Raw genomic sequence first — 16,821 nt, 5'->3', positions numbered from 1 at the left:
CCACGCCGCGTCCGGCGGCGTTCAGATTCCATCCAGTGACAGAGGCCCGGCTGACAGCGGTCCGGAGTGTTGCTTCAGCTTTTGTTGTGTGTTTTGGCTTTTTATCCCGTTGGAGGATCAATGACCTGTGACTGAGTCCGAGCTTTGTGGCGGCGGGCAGTTTGTTCTGCTCCAGCACGCCGCGATGCCCCGGAGGTTCCGCTGCGTCCTGCAGATTGAAGACAAATCATTGCAAACGCTGAAACGCGGCTGCAAAATACAACCCCGTCCTTTTGTCCGGCGGTGGAGATGCTGTTCTTTTCCTGGGAGGCTTCTTCCTTTTTGTCTCGCCTGCGAACGTCGAGCTGATGTGACCCGCCAAAAACAAAGGTCTGTTTTTGTCTCATCCGACCAGATGACATTCTCCCCGAAGCACCGCGGCTCATCAATATGCATCATAGCAGGTGTACGCCAGACCGTTGCTTGTAATTTAATCCCTTTGTCAGAAGGACCGAAGCGTCTCAATGGTCTGTAAGTGTACCCACACGTTCATTTACGACTGTACACCTTCACCGAGTTCACAGAAAAAAATAAAAAAGCTCATTCCGACAGTCTGGGAAAAATTGCCATTGATTGTCATTTGTCACATCCTCCATTTCTGTCATGACTTTGCAGTCGTGCCGTTTTGAGAGGCGGGTCAGTTGCCCAGTGTCAGAAAAAAAAAAAAAAAGGAAAAAAAGCATCCTGGTGCAGCCGGAGCCCAGCCAGAGGCTGGCAATGAGCCCAGGACAATTTAGGCAATCTTTTTAATGTAGCTCAGTGCCTGACCTTCACACAGGGTCAGGATACAATTCACTTTAGCTGCTTGATACTGTACGGAGCGGGCCCTTATCCTATTACTGTAAGTGAGACTGTGTCAACCACAGGACGCATGATTCACAAATAATAACAGCTAGTGAGGCCTCGGAATCAAATATACCCTATTTCATTTATTTATTTTAGCTCATTTTGGAATAAACGCATAATAAATGCACACTTTCCCCCCCAAAAAAGTCATTTTTTTCCCTTATTGAGGAAACAATAAACCAGCTTCACCATTCCAAACAGTACGCCACTATATTCTTGCTTTGTTGTTTGCTTTTCCACAGATTTCCTTTCTGATGCCATATTGTTATCTGAAGTGATCTTTTAGATGACGCCGAGGCATTTATTCCACGTATTTCACAAACAGCCTCATTGCTGTTCTCAGTGGCGCATGACTAAGTATTGAATTTATTCAGCTGTAGCCCACATTACTCTGGGAGATGGAATACAATCGAGTTCCCGCCTACCAACAGGAATCCAGTTTTGTAAATTGCACAATACCTTCATACTATTGCCACTCTTGGATGTCGCGAGCTCTTCTTCACCCTCCGCTTTAGTGCTTGATTTTTTACCTCTTTTAGTGACGTTTTTACTGAATCGCAGGGGCGAAAATCTAAAGACGTGCTTCTGAAACGGGGATTCATCCGATTTCTGTGTAATTCTTCCACCATGTGAATGGAAGCGCAGTCACTATCGTCCCACCTGAGCTTATTGACAACACACACACACACACACACACATTCCCAGTGTGACGATGCTGTGAGCACATTAATTCCACCCTCGTGCGACGTACGGTGGACGCTGGACGGCCTCCTAATAAATGCAGCGTTTGGGTAAATTAATGGCCCCATCAGCATAACTGCTTAGACTTAATGCATCACTGTGATTATCTCCGGTATTCGGAAGCTCGAGTGGCTCTTTTCCCTTTTCAGGTCACGACCGCTTGTTTTGTCTGCTTCGCCCGACACGCAGACGGAAGGTTTGAACGCTCAGTCAAAGCAAAGTGACGGGAATCTTCCACCGACGAAACTCTTTATTTTAACCGCGGAAAGGAGACAGGCTGGTTCTGTGTCAAACTGCTGCAGGGTTTAATGCAGACGTCTCAGACCTCTCCTCAGCAACGTCTGCATCTATTCACACGTGAAATGAGAGGCTGAGGTGATTTACGGACTCGCTTTCCAATGAAGAAAACAAATATAAGGTACGGAGGAGCCGCAACACTGACTGCATTTTCTTATATAATTTTTTTTACCCAATAAATATGAAGTGAAAAAAATTTAATTAAAGGAACAATGATTGAATAAAAAGAAGGAGGTTATTTGAGGCAGAGAAATAGTTTTTCTTTTTTTTTTGTGTGTGTGGGATTTGGCTTAAGATGGAAATGTGTTCATAGGCACATTCAACACCGGTGGCTTTGATATGTATTAATTCCCTATTCGGTATTTCTGAAGAGAAATATCACATTCAAACAGGCAGTAGCTATTTATAGACCCATGAGGACGAGCCATCAAGTCAGATTTCCACTTCATTATTTATGGAAAGAAAATATCACGACAGCAACTTGTGTCGCAATATGAAAATAAATTGATGTCGATTGTCGATTTAAGTTTGGGTTGTTTTGAATCCACTGGCTTCCTATTAGCTGACCGTACGGACGGTCCACAGTGTGTTCAGAGTCGTTTCTCATTGAGCTCCACCTCTGACATGCTTGATGTAGCACCAAGCCGAGCCGGAGAATATTGTGCAATTCCCTCCATTGCTGCTCAATCGGCCGTGACCCACTGAGACGTGGACTCGGCCAGACTCCTCCGCGACGCTCCGGGTTCGGTCGGCAGCCTCGTCGTCTCAAACGCTGGAAGTCGGACCTCCGGGAAGCGGGACGTCGTGCATCACGGCCTCCGTGACGGGTTGACCCCGGGCTGACCTGCCGGAGCGGCTCCGGCCCGGCCGGGGGGGTCTCAGACGCTTCAGGCCCCGACGGCGGCGGAGGGCAAGCTGCCTGGCTCGGGGGCCATTCTGACTTTTGAAACGTGACGCCGAGCTCCAGATGCATACATGTCAGGCATGAGCTCAACTACGGAAGAGTATTAGGGCTACTGAAGAAAAAAGAAAAACAAATCTTCATGAACTCCAGAAAAAGTCCAGAAGTTTTTTATTTTTCTTGGAGTGGAGTCCAATTTTTTGGTTCTTCTGTGGCCCTAATACTCTTCTGTACTCAACTAAGACTTAGACAAAGATGTCAATACTTCTATTCACTTCGAGTGGGAACGGCGTCGTTTATCACCTTTTTCGGCCCAATTTGGCAAAAAAAAGAGGGAGAAATTACGCATGCTAAAATATACGGACTAGAATCTCATTTAAATAAGTAACAGCAGAAATGTAATCAGGCTTCTTGTCCAAAAATGAGAAGGGAAAATGAGGATATTAAATACCACCCCTTCTCCATGCATTTTTATAGCTTTATAAACATTGTGCATATAGATGGATAGATGTTCATAAAACTATGTTCTCAATCCAGAACTTTTTATTTACCATTAAATCCAGAGTATTATTCAAATATATCTTCCACATTTATGAAGTGTTCCCAGTAGAGAGGTGTGGAACCACCAGTTCACATCCTGCATGTCTTCAGTCGCTATTTGTTTGATATGTGGCTGCCAGGCTCCCGTGGAACCATGGGAACATTTAACAAGAAGCATTTCTCTTTTATTCTGATTTCACTGCATGACAATTTCAAGTTATCGGGGCATAAAATCCAGCTGAATCATTTCTGTGTTTAAAAAAAAAACCAAACAAAACACTGCAAGTTTTCCATTGAGCCGTTTTAAAAGCACGTGACAGATGAGCTGTTATGAGTTGATGTAACAAGGAACAGGTGAGGCCATTGCCCTCCGCCGTCCTTCCCTCTCACGTCGGGTCCGCAGGCCCGGCCGCTAGTTTGGACAGGTCGTTCGAATGGAAACGAGCGTCTGACAGTTATGACATGGAGCACCAAAGTTTGTGGTTGAGTAGCAGGCAGAGGCCCCGGTGAGCTGTCCATCACCTGGCCTGACGTGAACGACGCTCGGTGAATGGAAAAGCTCCACCGAGATGAAACGACGGCAGAACGAGAGAAAAATAGAGCCAAAACGATAAAAGAGCCCCGGAATGGTACAAAAAAAAATGGCAAACGAGCCCGTGTGTGTGTGTGTGTGTGTGTGTGTGTGTGTGTGTGTGTGTGTGTGTGTGTGTGTGTGTGTGTGTGTGTGTGTGTGTGTGTGTGTGTGTGTGTGTGTGTGTGTGTGTGTGTGTGTGTGTGTGTGTGTGTGTGTGTGTGTGTGTGTGTGTGTGTGTGTGTGTGTGTGTGTGTGTGTGCGACACATCAGCCTCCAAGAAGAGCAGCTTTTTTCACATTTCATCCCCAGATTGACGCGTCCTGCCGTGGAAATAGCGACTTCCCTCTCTGCACATGTTCTCTGTTTCTTCATCTGCTCACCCCCCCCCCCCCCCCCCCCCCCCAAAAAAAAAAAAAACATTCTGACAGTTTAGCTTTTGTCTTTCATTTACCTTGCTCATGATGAGGAATGTAAAGTGTTTCCTCTCCTGGAGCTCCTTCTGACGTGGTCATGGAACCTGCAGTCTGAAAACAGCAGCAATGAAGAAATGAACAGGAGTTATTTTTTTATCCCTTTTTTTCCAAAATCTGAATTACTTTTACTTTAACTGTGACGCGTCAACCCTTGACGAGGAAGGTGAACGTCCATGGTAGCGTTCACACTTCTTCTTGTGGAGTTAAGACAACAGCATGTGCACATATACAGTATATATGTACCCGTCACAGTCACTCTACCAGAATCCACAAAACGAAAACCGTAGGATCCAGTTTTAGTTTTGATGTCCATCGCTCGTCGTTCGCTGGTTGGCCCACTTCCACTGGGGACGGTAATAGACGTTGGCTCGCTCGCCTCACAGCGAGACGGTCGCTGGTTCAGGAGGTTCTGGATATTCTGAGTGGAGTCGGCCGGTTCTCCCTGTGTGTGATGTCAGTGAGTCAGAATCAGAGCTGGCTCCAGCCGGCCGGGTGTGAAGAGGCTTGATTCACACTGCAGGCTGCACAACGCTGGAGGGAGGCGCTGATGGCTGTGTGATACTGCAATAAACATAATGCATGAATATAGAACAATAATCTGAGCAGTAACATATAAACCCCCCTCCCCTCCCCCTTCCCCACCTCCACCCATCTTCTATGTCGGTGTTTGGTTTCACTGCTGTTTTAGCTCAATGGTCCAAAACACACACACACACACACACAGAGGGAACCACTGCTCCAAGGACAAGTCCTCTCCATCTTTAAAAAAAATTCAACATTAATACGGAATCAGCAGTGAATCAGCCCGGGGGGCCGACACTGTGGCAGCAGTGTGAGCAGGTGAAGAACTATGTTCCTGGGAAATCCCATCATTTAGCTCCTAAACACACACGGAGCGCACGGGGGTGAGACTCCAAACGTCGAAAGAATACCGAGCGAGTCCTTCTCAGAGACTCCTGCCGTGCTTCTCTGCGGCTTCAAGCGTCCGCCGCTCCAGACTGGTGCCTTCAGGTACAGACTGCTGGTGCAACAGGCTCAGTGAATTGGGCTTTCCAGGGAAAGACGATTAAACTGAAGATGAACAAAGTCATTGTCAGTCAGTACAGCTGGTTTCCGTTGTAGAGCTTGTTGAAAGGGGGTGGAGAGCTCAGCCCTGGTCAGTCCTGCTGACCTCTGACCTCTGAGAACCTCCTCCAGCTCATTTCCAACAGGGTTTTTATCCTCTTTTCTTTTCTTTTCACCGGGCCTCCAGTCCTTAAACCAAACCCCGCTCCCGTCACGTCTGACTCCTGTGGTCCTCGTATCATTCCACAGCACTCGTGTTCCCGGAAGCGACGCCACACTTGACACAACGTTGACATGAGCTCCGTCGGTCTGCCGGGTGACGCCTGACGGTGGAGCGGCACGCCTCGTGGATTTTTAACGGAGTACACGTGTGGCTGCAGCCTGCGCGGCGAGGAAAGTGTTTGCTTGCGGTTACGGCTTCACCTCCTGAAACTCGGCTTCCATTCCACCTCGTGCTTCTGAGGGGATTGACAATTTATTGGGATTAAATGTTGTTTGCCATCTGTGCAGCAGTGATAAGAAGAGAATATATGGTATGTAAAATATGTATCCCTCCGTCTTTCTTCCCCCGTGCTCTCTGGAGGGATTTAGCTTCCGAGGCGCAGAGTTTGTTTTTATGACAGTAACAACATCAGTCAAACCAGATTTTCTTTTCAATAAAGTTCTAAAAATACATATTAAAGGGGATCGTTCCAATTAGCCGGCAAGCATTTTGACTGGTGATATGAAACACCTGATGTGAAGACGGGGGAGCAGGTGAGTTGGTTCCCCCCCCCCCCCGCAGGCAGGGAGACGACATGAAACTGCCGACGGATGTTTCTTCTCCGCCGCCGCTCTCTTCGACTGAGAAACGCAAAACTCTTGTTGCGTCTGAGATTTTTTTTTGGGGGGGGAAACAAAAGAAAAGATAGAGAAGTAGGATTAGTAAATGTTTTCATTATATAACCTTAAACATCACCTTTGTTAGAATCAGTGGTGCAGACAAGCACTTTAATGCAGTTAAACCGCTGTCCTGATGTGCACTTTGGCTGCTTTGCACTAATTTTCACCCGATTTTGATTTTGAACGGTGAAACGTTTGGGATTCAAAGCGTTTCCACTTAAACTGACGTGTTTGCCGACGGAGCGGATTCACTGCTCAGGTTGCGTGTTGGCTCTCATTCAAGTCGAGACGTTCAGCCTCCGGTCTTCACGCTCCAGCGGGCATCCCTGTACGTGCGAGCATGTGCTCTTGTAAAGTCTGTGGGCGACCTTCAACCGTCTCCACATCACTTCCTGTCTCCCACCCGCCAAACAGCCATGTGCGTCGTGTACAGAGGAAGTTCCAGTTCAGGCCTCTCTCCGCTGTCGCCGCTGCTTCTAAAGGTTACCGCTGAGCAGCGTGTCGGCCCGGGGAAACACATTTACAGCTCAGTGAAATTAATTTGCTGCAGCTATTTGAAATGAAAACCTCACGTCCAGTCCAGTCTATCATGGTGAATTGATAACCTTAAACATCCCACACACACATACAGTGATCCGTTACTTTTGAAAGGCTTGCGCCAGTGTATCGATCTCACACACACACACACACACACACACACACACACACACACACACACACACACACACACACACACACACACACACACACACACACAAGTTATTTTTTCCCTCCTCTCCTGAGCATAGCTCCACAAATGCCCCAAGGATGCCATTGACCCTGCTGCCGCCACTGAAGTGGAAGTGACTGATGGTGCAACAAAAGCTGTGACAGCGTAAATGGAGCTCAGAGTCATTCAGTTGCAAAGCGCCGAGCTCCTGTTACACAAACCCCCCCCCTATCAAAACTCCTCAAATGTTTCTATCTCCTGCTCTTCTACACGGCCCGAAATGGGGCTTCTGAGAGTTGAATAAACTTCGATGACAGACGCTTGGCAGCCAAAAGCCCAGTTTGCACCAACGTGTGATTTGCTTCTTCTCCCAGTTGGCACCCTCGCTCCCTCACTTCCCTCACTTCCCTCACTCCCGATTTCCACTCGGTTCCTCCGGCTCTGGCTCCGGCTCCGTCTCTACGGGATCCTGAGATTTGTCATGAAAACACAGCAGATGTTGTTGCTCGGCAGGAACAGTCAAAGATCAGCGGCCGAGCTCCTGTATCAAAGCGGCGTTTTGTGACTGGTGAAGCCAATCTGTTGTAATTGCTCTGCAGCTCAGTGGTGGAGTTTCAGCTCATTGTCTCAATCAGTTTCCAGTGTCACAAACCAAGCGTGTGGGCAGATTAACAAAAGCAACCCGATGACTGCTTGAGAGCCACATTTGCATATGTACAGTGGGCCTCCTTACTGAGCTCATTGTAAAACTGCCAATAATCCAAGCAGGCTTTTTCAGGGGATCGCTATTAGTTGAAATCATGTTTTTTTTTTGTTTTGTTCTGCTTATGAATATATTTTTTACTGCATCCATTGTGTAATCGAGTGACATATATATTAACCTTGAGATATTCTGCACGAATTCAGCTGCCTCTATATATTGAATATAAATATTCAGACTATATATAAACTAATGCTGATTATTATTTCTGATGTTAAAGTTGGTAAAGTTTATCCACACAAGGTGGCGTTTTAGGAGCCTGTTTTTTTTTTTTTTGAAACACTGGTCTCAGAGTGGTGAGATTCTAAAATGTTGAGTCGGCTTTTAAATGTGGACGACCTGGACGCATGTCTGCAGGCAATGATGATGTCATCACCCGCTGCCTCGTTACCACAACATGCTTTAGGTGGAGCTGCAGAAGCTCCTGATACCAGCAGGTTTAATGAGGCGATATGCTGGATTTCTTCTTCGCCGTGTATTTGTGGTGTATTTGGTGAGTCACAGTGCCCCCTGAAGGCCTGGCATATGAACGACATCACGTTGAGCAGTGTTCACAGTGAATCGTTTTTCCGAACACCGGAGGAAAAAAAAAACAAAGGTGGTTTTGGCTCATGTGGGCGGGGCTTTAGCCCACATGATTCCACCGTGTGGAAGTCCCTGCCCTCTACCTGAACCCGGATCTGTACCCACACCAACAGTCCGTCTGCAGGTTTCTTCCAGTCAAAAGGGAGTTTTTCTCTTTCAACTGTCTCTCCTGTTTGCTCATTTGGAATTGTTTTTTTTTCTCTGTTGAAGTTAATTTTGGAGGCATATAAATACAATTGAACTGAATTTACAGAGTTGAGAAACCCAGATATCACCACCCCCTGTAATTTCCTCCAGACTATCTTCATCCGTGTTGTTTCATCCCGGTCCTGTTTGGCCTGTGCACTGCGAGTTCTCGGTGTTTCCCTGCTTCACTAAGCTCAGAAGAAAACTCTTTCTCCTAATTGCCATCGGGGGGGGGGGGGGGGGTGTTGCAGCAGGGAGAGACCAAAACATGCCAGACAGGAATTCACTGGTCACACAAGAAATAGTTTGGACCCCGTTTGTCATAAACCAGCACAGAGCTTGTAACCAGAAAACAATACCACAGTAAAAACACACGTTCTGTGTTCAGTTTGCATGTTCTCCTCGTGTGAATTTACTTCCGGGTTCCAATAAACAAATAAACAAGCCCCTCGCGTCCCGAGTCACGTCCACCGGTGCCTCTCAATGCAGCTCCACCGGGACTTTCTTCCTGAGGTCTGAAATTCTGCCTCGAAAGGTTTTCTGCCTCGTAGCAAAGATAACTCATATTTACAATTTAATCCCCTCAGTTACGATCAAAGATGATAAACAAACTGATTTTTTTTCTGTTTGCCGTATAGCTCGGCTAGCGTCTTGCTACGTTGACCCGCTGCTGTTTTCCAGCTCCACCTCCAGAGAGCCAGACCAACCTGGAGACGCTCTCTCTGCCTGTCTGAACATCTTTTCCCATGACTGGACCATAAACTCAGTGCTGACCTCATAGCAACTGGTTCACACTCTGTAGATGCCAACATGAGTATTGAACTATTTTCTCTTGCTTATTTCATGAGACTTTACCACCATAACACATCAGTGGCCTCGGACTCATTCGGTGTTTGGACTGTAGCTTTAGCCTTTTTTTTGGCTTCAATGGGTTTTTATAGCTTTATGTAAAAAGTCATTAGCAGCTTAAATCTGCCATGGACGGTAAAGAGTGCTTATGAGACAGAGAGAGAGAGTTACTGAGGCCCGACATGCACCTGCTGGATTGTGTACATCCTGTCCACAACTCTGTTGATGCTCTCACTGAATTTAAAAGAAAAACAAAGTCTGAATTCTGAATTATTTTTTTTTCCCGGTTGTTTCTCTGCAGGTGTGCTCAAGGAGACGTGGTCACGCACACAGCCTGGCTAAATCGTTCCAGCATACTGTACGCCGGAGAAGACAAGTGGTCGGTGGATCCCCGAGTGAGTCTGGTGACCCTGAATCAAGACGAGTTTACCATCAAGATTGAAGATGTGGACATGACGGATGAGGGGCAGTACGTGTGCGCGGTCCAGACGAGCAGTCGGCCGAGAACCACCTCGGTGCACATCCTCGTCCAAGGTAACCACCGATCCCTCGACACACAAACAACACGGCCGCCGTTACTCTGCAGAGACATTCTGATTACAACCAGTTTGAAACACGGCCACAATTAAAGGCTGATATTATGTAAAATGAACTTCCTTAAAGGTTCTCCAGCAGTACCAGTCGTCCCCGTACCTGGAACGACGCCCCAGAAGTGTAGAACATGTGTCCTCGCTCTCCCTGGCTTGTTCCAGGTTTTAAAAAGTGTATTGCTCCAACTAGCCAATCAGAAATCAAACCCTATAAAGTGTCATCTGGAGTTTCGCCAATCACAATCAAGGTAGACTCCTCCCCTTTGACTCTTCCCACAATCAGGCAGCTCCGCTCTGGCACATGGCGCCACGAGAGGATGTACTTCTTCTTCTTCCCATAGATGGGCGTGTGTGTGGGCGGAGCCAGTACAGCTCATACAGCAACAGCAAATTGGGCAAATTAGTATATTTGGTGACATTTCCAACTCAATTTCCTAAATTAAAGACCGCGATAGAATCTCCGATAATTTATGCTGAACACCAACATTGTGTTTTCAGTCAAACCTTTTCTTGTTAGTAACACATGTTTATGTGGGACAGTGGTACTCAGTAGTGCATATACGGAGACAGCAGGATGTATAGAAATCCCCTGGATGACATTAATAGTTATAGAAACATTTATAAGCTATAAGGAGTAAAATGTGTGGTTTTAGCCTGTAAGCCAACGTGGTTGACCAGAGAACAAGATCATACAATGGTTTTAAAGAGATCATTGTGTCGTGACAGAACGTAGGAACGAATATATCTTTTTTACATTTTCTAAGTATCACGATATTCACACTGCTGAAGATTTATGTCTCAGAAAGGAAAGTAGATGAATGGAAGCATGTGAACCACGGCGCTCTTTCACAGACGAAACACTGGACTTTCTCATATCTGCAAGAAATCATTTGTCTGGGTTAATGGCCACCACGTCAAGAGTTTTCTTTCATAGTTTGTTGTATTGATCAATGTGCTGTTGTTTTCCATTTGGATCATTTAACTGTTTCGGTGCCTGCAGAGCACATAACATGAAGCGGTGGTTCTCTGGTCGTGACTTTAGAGGATATACCCCCTGCTGTTAAACGCTCATGTAAGCCTCCTTCCATCGAATCCACGTTAACGGCTCGTCCTCATCCTGCTATGAATACATGAATTAATAAAACGCTCCCTGCGTCATCAACTGGAAATAATAATCTGGACTAAAAGTCAAAGTTGATTTCTTTTTAAAAAAAAAAAACTGTTTCCTTCCCCATTTTAAAACTTGTTCAAAAACAAAAAAAAAGAAGAAAAGAAAATCCTTTAATGATCTTAAAAGAAGCAATAATTGCACTCGGTGTTAAAGTCTCTCTCTTCTTTAATGACGCCATTTTCAGCCTCTCTTCCATGCAAATCCACTCCAGTTTGGAGATATTTTTAGGCGACTTTAGCGGTTTGTGTTTCCCCGCTCCTTTAGCGCCGGTCCACACGCTGTGATTGATGGTCTTGTTATTCCAAAGCACCAGCACGCGAGGGCATGAGTGATCGAACCGGAGCCTGTCAAAACAGACGTGCCATGCCTTCCTCCAATCTCATTTCCTCATTCGTCGCTCCACTGGAGCAATTATGGGCGTAAATGCCTTGCTCAAGGAGCGGGAGGGGAGCGCGCCGCTCCTTTGCTGCATTAACGCTGGGGTTAATGGGGGAATGCCAAATGTTAAGACGCTCCTGCGATAATGATGTGTGGCGTTGCGCTCGCGTCCTCCTCCGTCCCACATACACACTGCATGATGGGCGAGACGCCGTCCCTTCTCCAGGCTCAGCCAATCACAGGACAACCCGCTCTAACGGTGCATTCAGGGAACACAAAAGAATTGGAACCAACCATCGTCATCAATAAATCTTAACATTGCAACAAGCCCTCTATTTTTAAACAAATCAACCAATCAATCAATGAAAGACTTAATTTGCCTCGGAGGGGGGCAAATAAAGTCGCAAAGAGCCGGCAGTGCAAATAAATAAATAAATAAATAGTGCAACAAGAGACTACAACTACTTCTCTGGGTAAATAAATACCAGTAATAGTAAATGTCTGATAATAAAACCATGAGTCAGATATAGATACAATGAAGAGTGAAGGTCAAAGGTTAAATGTGTACCAGCAGGAGGTCAAAGGTTAAATGTGTACCAGCAGGAGGTCAAAGGATGAATATGGAGCAGTGTAGTAACTGGATTAGTTTTTGAGTAGTAACTGTGGCAGCACTGCCGGGGAAGAGTTTGTGAATCTCCTGCTCTTCATTCTCACTCCTGCCATCAGGCAGTTTGAGTACAAATACTCACAACAGGCTTTTTATGCAGAATCTTGAAACAGCCTCGTTGTCGTTTTGCTGCCCTTCAGCTGAAAAGTACAAATCACAGAACATTTAGTGATAACGACTTAGTAGTCGCGTCGTTTTCCCCACTGCACTTTCTAATTAGTGCGAGCGTTCCCTGCAGTCGTGGGGTCAGGAGGGGGCGCCGCCGCGCTGGCAGGTTGCTGACGTCCAGGATGGTTGTGACCCGGGGGGGGGGTCAGATCCACAGCGCCGCTCAGCTCCGCATATCTCCCGCCGCCCTCCTCTACGGCGGAGGGAAACTTGTGTGACGTTAAGGGTACGGACAGCCTGAGGAAGCCTCCAGATAAGGTCCAGTCCTCTGGAGGAGTTATCTCCCCGGCTGACGCCTGACACTCGCTCATCAAGGTTTAACCCTCTGGGGCCTGTGGACGCACCGGTGCGTCCTCGTCACATGACCGTTTGAAAAGGCAGTAGCGTCACAGCGCAGCGTCGTCTGGTCCAGTGTTTCAATCCGTGTCCAAAGTGCAGATATAAAACTACAAGTTCGTTTTTAAATGACGTTGATCGCCCAAATAAAAGAGATCATGGAGATATGAGGAAAAATGTGTGACCTTTTGTCAAAAGTTTTACAAAAACGCCTGAGGCAGTGCTTCTATTTCACTGTAAATATCTGTATAGAACTGTTTGTTCAGTCCTGTTTTGATCAATTTTAGTTAATTATAGTTTAGACTTACTTTACAAGTAAACAAAATGATTCGTTAACCATGTCTGTGACTTTTATAGTCAATAAATCTATGTTTTTACCACCCGAATTTGTAATTTTATGGTGTTTTTAGAGCCACTGTTTTAATACAGTGTGCCAAAGTGATGAAAATACTTCAGAAATGCATTTATGAGGTTGTCCTGAACAAAATGACACCAAAAAAGGCAAAGTTTAAGGATTTTATATCTGAGATATAAAGGAAAAATCAATTGTAGTGAAAAACGGCACAAAATGCTTAATGAGGGTTAATACAGTTCTTCCAGTTTTGTTTTCGTGGAGTTTTTTTTTTTTTTCCAGAGTTCAGATCTCCGCTTCCTGTTTAGTTTCTCTTGCGAGCACACATGAGGGCGTACAGTAATAATCCACACCTTTTCGGGGGGACCAGAGAAGAGAAGCGCGTTCTGACGTCTGAAAAGTCCTGATTTGAATCCCGTAGCGCCCCCCCCCCCCCCCCCCCGCTCCTCCTCTCCCCCAGCAGGCCGGGCGTTGATCGGCCCGGGGGAAGCGCTTGCTTCGTCGGCTCAGCGAGGAGGAGATGACGCTGTGATGAAAGCGCACAAAGGGAATTTCCTGCCTTGAGTTACCGGGCGAGATCTTTCTTGACGTTTCCCCCGATTGATTATTTAAAGACGGACGCCTGAACTTTTTTTTTTTTTTCCATAAATTTCGAAAGACATTTTTTACATTCTTAACGCCTTCGCACGCTCGGAGGAAGAAAAGACAAAGTTTTCTCGGAGAAATATTTGACTTTAAAGGTTTTTCTACTAATTGGGTGGCGAGGAATTCAGGCCAAGGCCTTCGAGGTGTGACCTGAGAGGTCCTCGGGTCAGATCGTTTCAGCCGTTCATAGGCGTGGATGTTTGCATCTCCGGTTGATTCTCTTAGTCCGTCATTTGTCCGTCAGAGCTTTATTGAAGGTTTACTGTCGCACATTACCCGAGGTGTCAGTACTGCGTACGTCGGCCTCATGACAGATCCTCTAGCTTCAGCTGAAGTCCATCCAGGAGTAGGAGCAAGACGCTTTGTATTCTGGAGGTCAGCACTTTTTAAAAAGTAAAAAAAAAAAGATTTGTGAACTAGTGATTAAAAAAAAAAAGATCAGCTGCAAAATCAATAAGGTAAACTTATAAATAATGTTAAATAATGCTGCCAGTGTGCATCTCATGCACTGTCGATAGAAGCTAATGCTAATCGTACTTAGGGCGGAACATGTTGCTGTTTGGTTTAATTCATTGCTGTGTGAAGAGATGTGGTTTCTCTAAACCGGTGCAGATTGAACAACTGGAGCAACTTAACCTGAACAACCACATGAAGCAACTTTAACCTGCATCAACCAAATGAAGCAACTTAACCTGCATCAACCACATGAAGCAACTTAAACCTGCATCAACCACATGAAGCAACTTTAACCTGCATCAACCACATGAAGCAACTTTAACCTGAACAACCACATGAAGCAACTTTAACCTGCATCAACCACATGAAGCAACTTTAACCTGCATCAACCAAATGAAGCAACTTAACCTGCATCAACCACATGAAGCAACTTTAACCTGCATCAACCACATGAAGCAACTTAACCTGCATCAACCACATGAAGCAACTTAACCTGCATCAACCACATGAAGCAACTTTAACCTGCATCAACCACACGAAGCAACTTAATCTGCATCAACCACATGAAGCAACTTTAACCTGCATCAACCACATGAAGCAACTTTAACCTGCATCAACCACATGAAGCAACTTTAACCTGCATCAACCACATGACGCAACTTAACCTGCATCAACCACATGAAGCAACTTTAACCTGCACAACCACATGAAGCAACTTAACCTGCATCAACCACATGAAGCAACTTTAACCTGCATCAACCACATGAAGCAACTTAACCTGCATCAACCACATGAAGCAACTTAACCTGCATCAACCACATGAAGCAACTTTAACCTGCATCAACCACATGAAGCAACTTTAACCTGCATCAACCACATGAGGCAACTTAACCTGCATCAACCACATGAAGCAACTTAACCTGCATCAACCACATGAAGCAACTTTAACCTGCATCAACCACATGAAGCAACTTTAACCTGCATCAACCACATGAGGCAACTTAACCTGCATCAACCACATGAAGCAACTTAACCTGCATCAACCACATGAAGCAACTTAACCTGCATCACCCACATGAAGCAACTTTAACCTGCATCACCCACATGAAGCAACTTAACCATCATCAACCGCATGAGGCAACTTAACCTGCATCAACCACATGAAGCAACTTTAACCTGCATCAACCACATAAAGCAACTTTAACCTGCATCAACCACATGACGCAACTTTAACCTGCATCAACCACATGAAGCAACTTAACCTGCATCAACCACATGAGGCAACTTTAACCTGCATCAACCACATGAAGCAACTTAACCTGCATCAACCACATGAAGCAACTTAACCTGCATCAACCACATGAAGCAACTTTACCATCATCAACCACATGAGGCAACTTTAACCTGCATCAACCACATGAGGCAACTTAACCTGCATCAACTACATGAGGCAACTTAACCTGCATCAACCACATAAAGCAACTTTAACATTTTAAAATGAACAGTTTTTTTGCAGCATGATTTTCTCTCCCCGTGTAAAACGTATTCATCACATAGCAACAGTTAAATTATTCTGAATTGTGGAAACGTTCATGAAACGTGCTTAACGGTCTTGGGACAAATCATAGCAGCAGAAGAATGTAGAAGTATATTTCTATAGATCTCATATTAACACCTGTCTTACATTTCTCATTAGACCAACCAATATAAGTTGCTTTGCTAATATGTAGGTAATATATTCAAGTCTTGTTATTTTAAATGGAACATTTTTCTCTGGAGCATCGTGAACATTTACAGCAGAAGAGATGAGAATTGATTAATTGAGATATATATATATATATAAGTAACACTACCGTCAGGATCTGATTTCCATCACAGTCTCACATGATAATTTATTCAAAATTCACAAGAGGAAAACAACTAAAGTGGTTTGGATTTCTTTATAATGTGCGTGCAGGAGTATTTTAATTGCGTTCAAACTCTAACTACATCAGTGTTTTTTTTTCTTTTATAAGCAGAGTCATTTAAAGTCCATAACTGCACCGCCACACCAAGCCGTCATTGTCAAATGCAAAATAAAAAGTAATTTAGCTGCTCCACGTTGTAAATGAACCGGCGGCTCTAATGATATGATCAGTGAAAGCAGCTTCAGAAGCACAGGGATGGGAGTTTTGTGAGAGATAAGCGCTTGTTTGTGGCGTTTTAAAAAAAAAGAGCTCATTATGTGAGCCCCCCCCCCCCCCCCCCCCTCCCCCAGAATATTTCATCAGACTTTCTCGCTTCACTCTGAGCAGTCGGTCCTTGGAACCAGGCGCCTTCGCAATAAGTCATCCCACGTCAAGATGCATTCATAGATTATGTATGAGACTTAAGATCTCTGTAGTTTAAGGAACTTTGATCTTCGGCCTTTGAAGTCTTAAACACAGAGCAGATTCCGTTCAATGAAACAATGAAATTCCATGAATAGATCCTGGAAGGGGATTTTATTCTCCTTCATTTTCTGCCTCATTTACAAACACTTCCCCATATTTTTTTTTTTTTTTTTTTGATTTCCTGCTTTTGTTGTGGAGAAACGTGAGCTGACTTCTCATGAGTTCTTGGATTGACTTGA

General features: G+C 45.2%; 1 protein-coding gene across 1 annotated transcript in view; it reads left to right on the top strand.

The window, feature by feature from the left end:
- ntm (neurotrimin) overlaps positions 1-16,821 on the top strand; it is a gene marked incomplete at both ends in the record, with an annotated part of 146,983 nt that overhangs the window by 79,633 nt on the left and 50,529 nt on the right. The window contains one exon of the mRNA XM_080508395.1: positions 9,749-9,981. Within this exon, the coding sequence (XP_080364521.1) occupies positions 9,749-9,981 (233 nt within the window). The remainder of the gene's footprint in view (positions 1-9,748; positions 9,982-16,821) is intronic.

Source organism: Blennius ocellaris, assembly GCF_963422515.1.
Source record: "Blennius ocellaris genome assembly, chromosome: 14".
Lineage (NCBI taxonomy): Eukaryota > Metazoa > Chordata > Actinopteri > Blenniiformes > Blenniidae > Blennius > Blennius ocellaris.
This window is presented reverse-complemented; position numbering and strand designations above follow the sequence as displayed.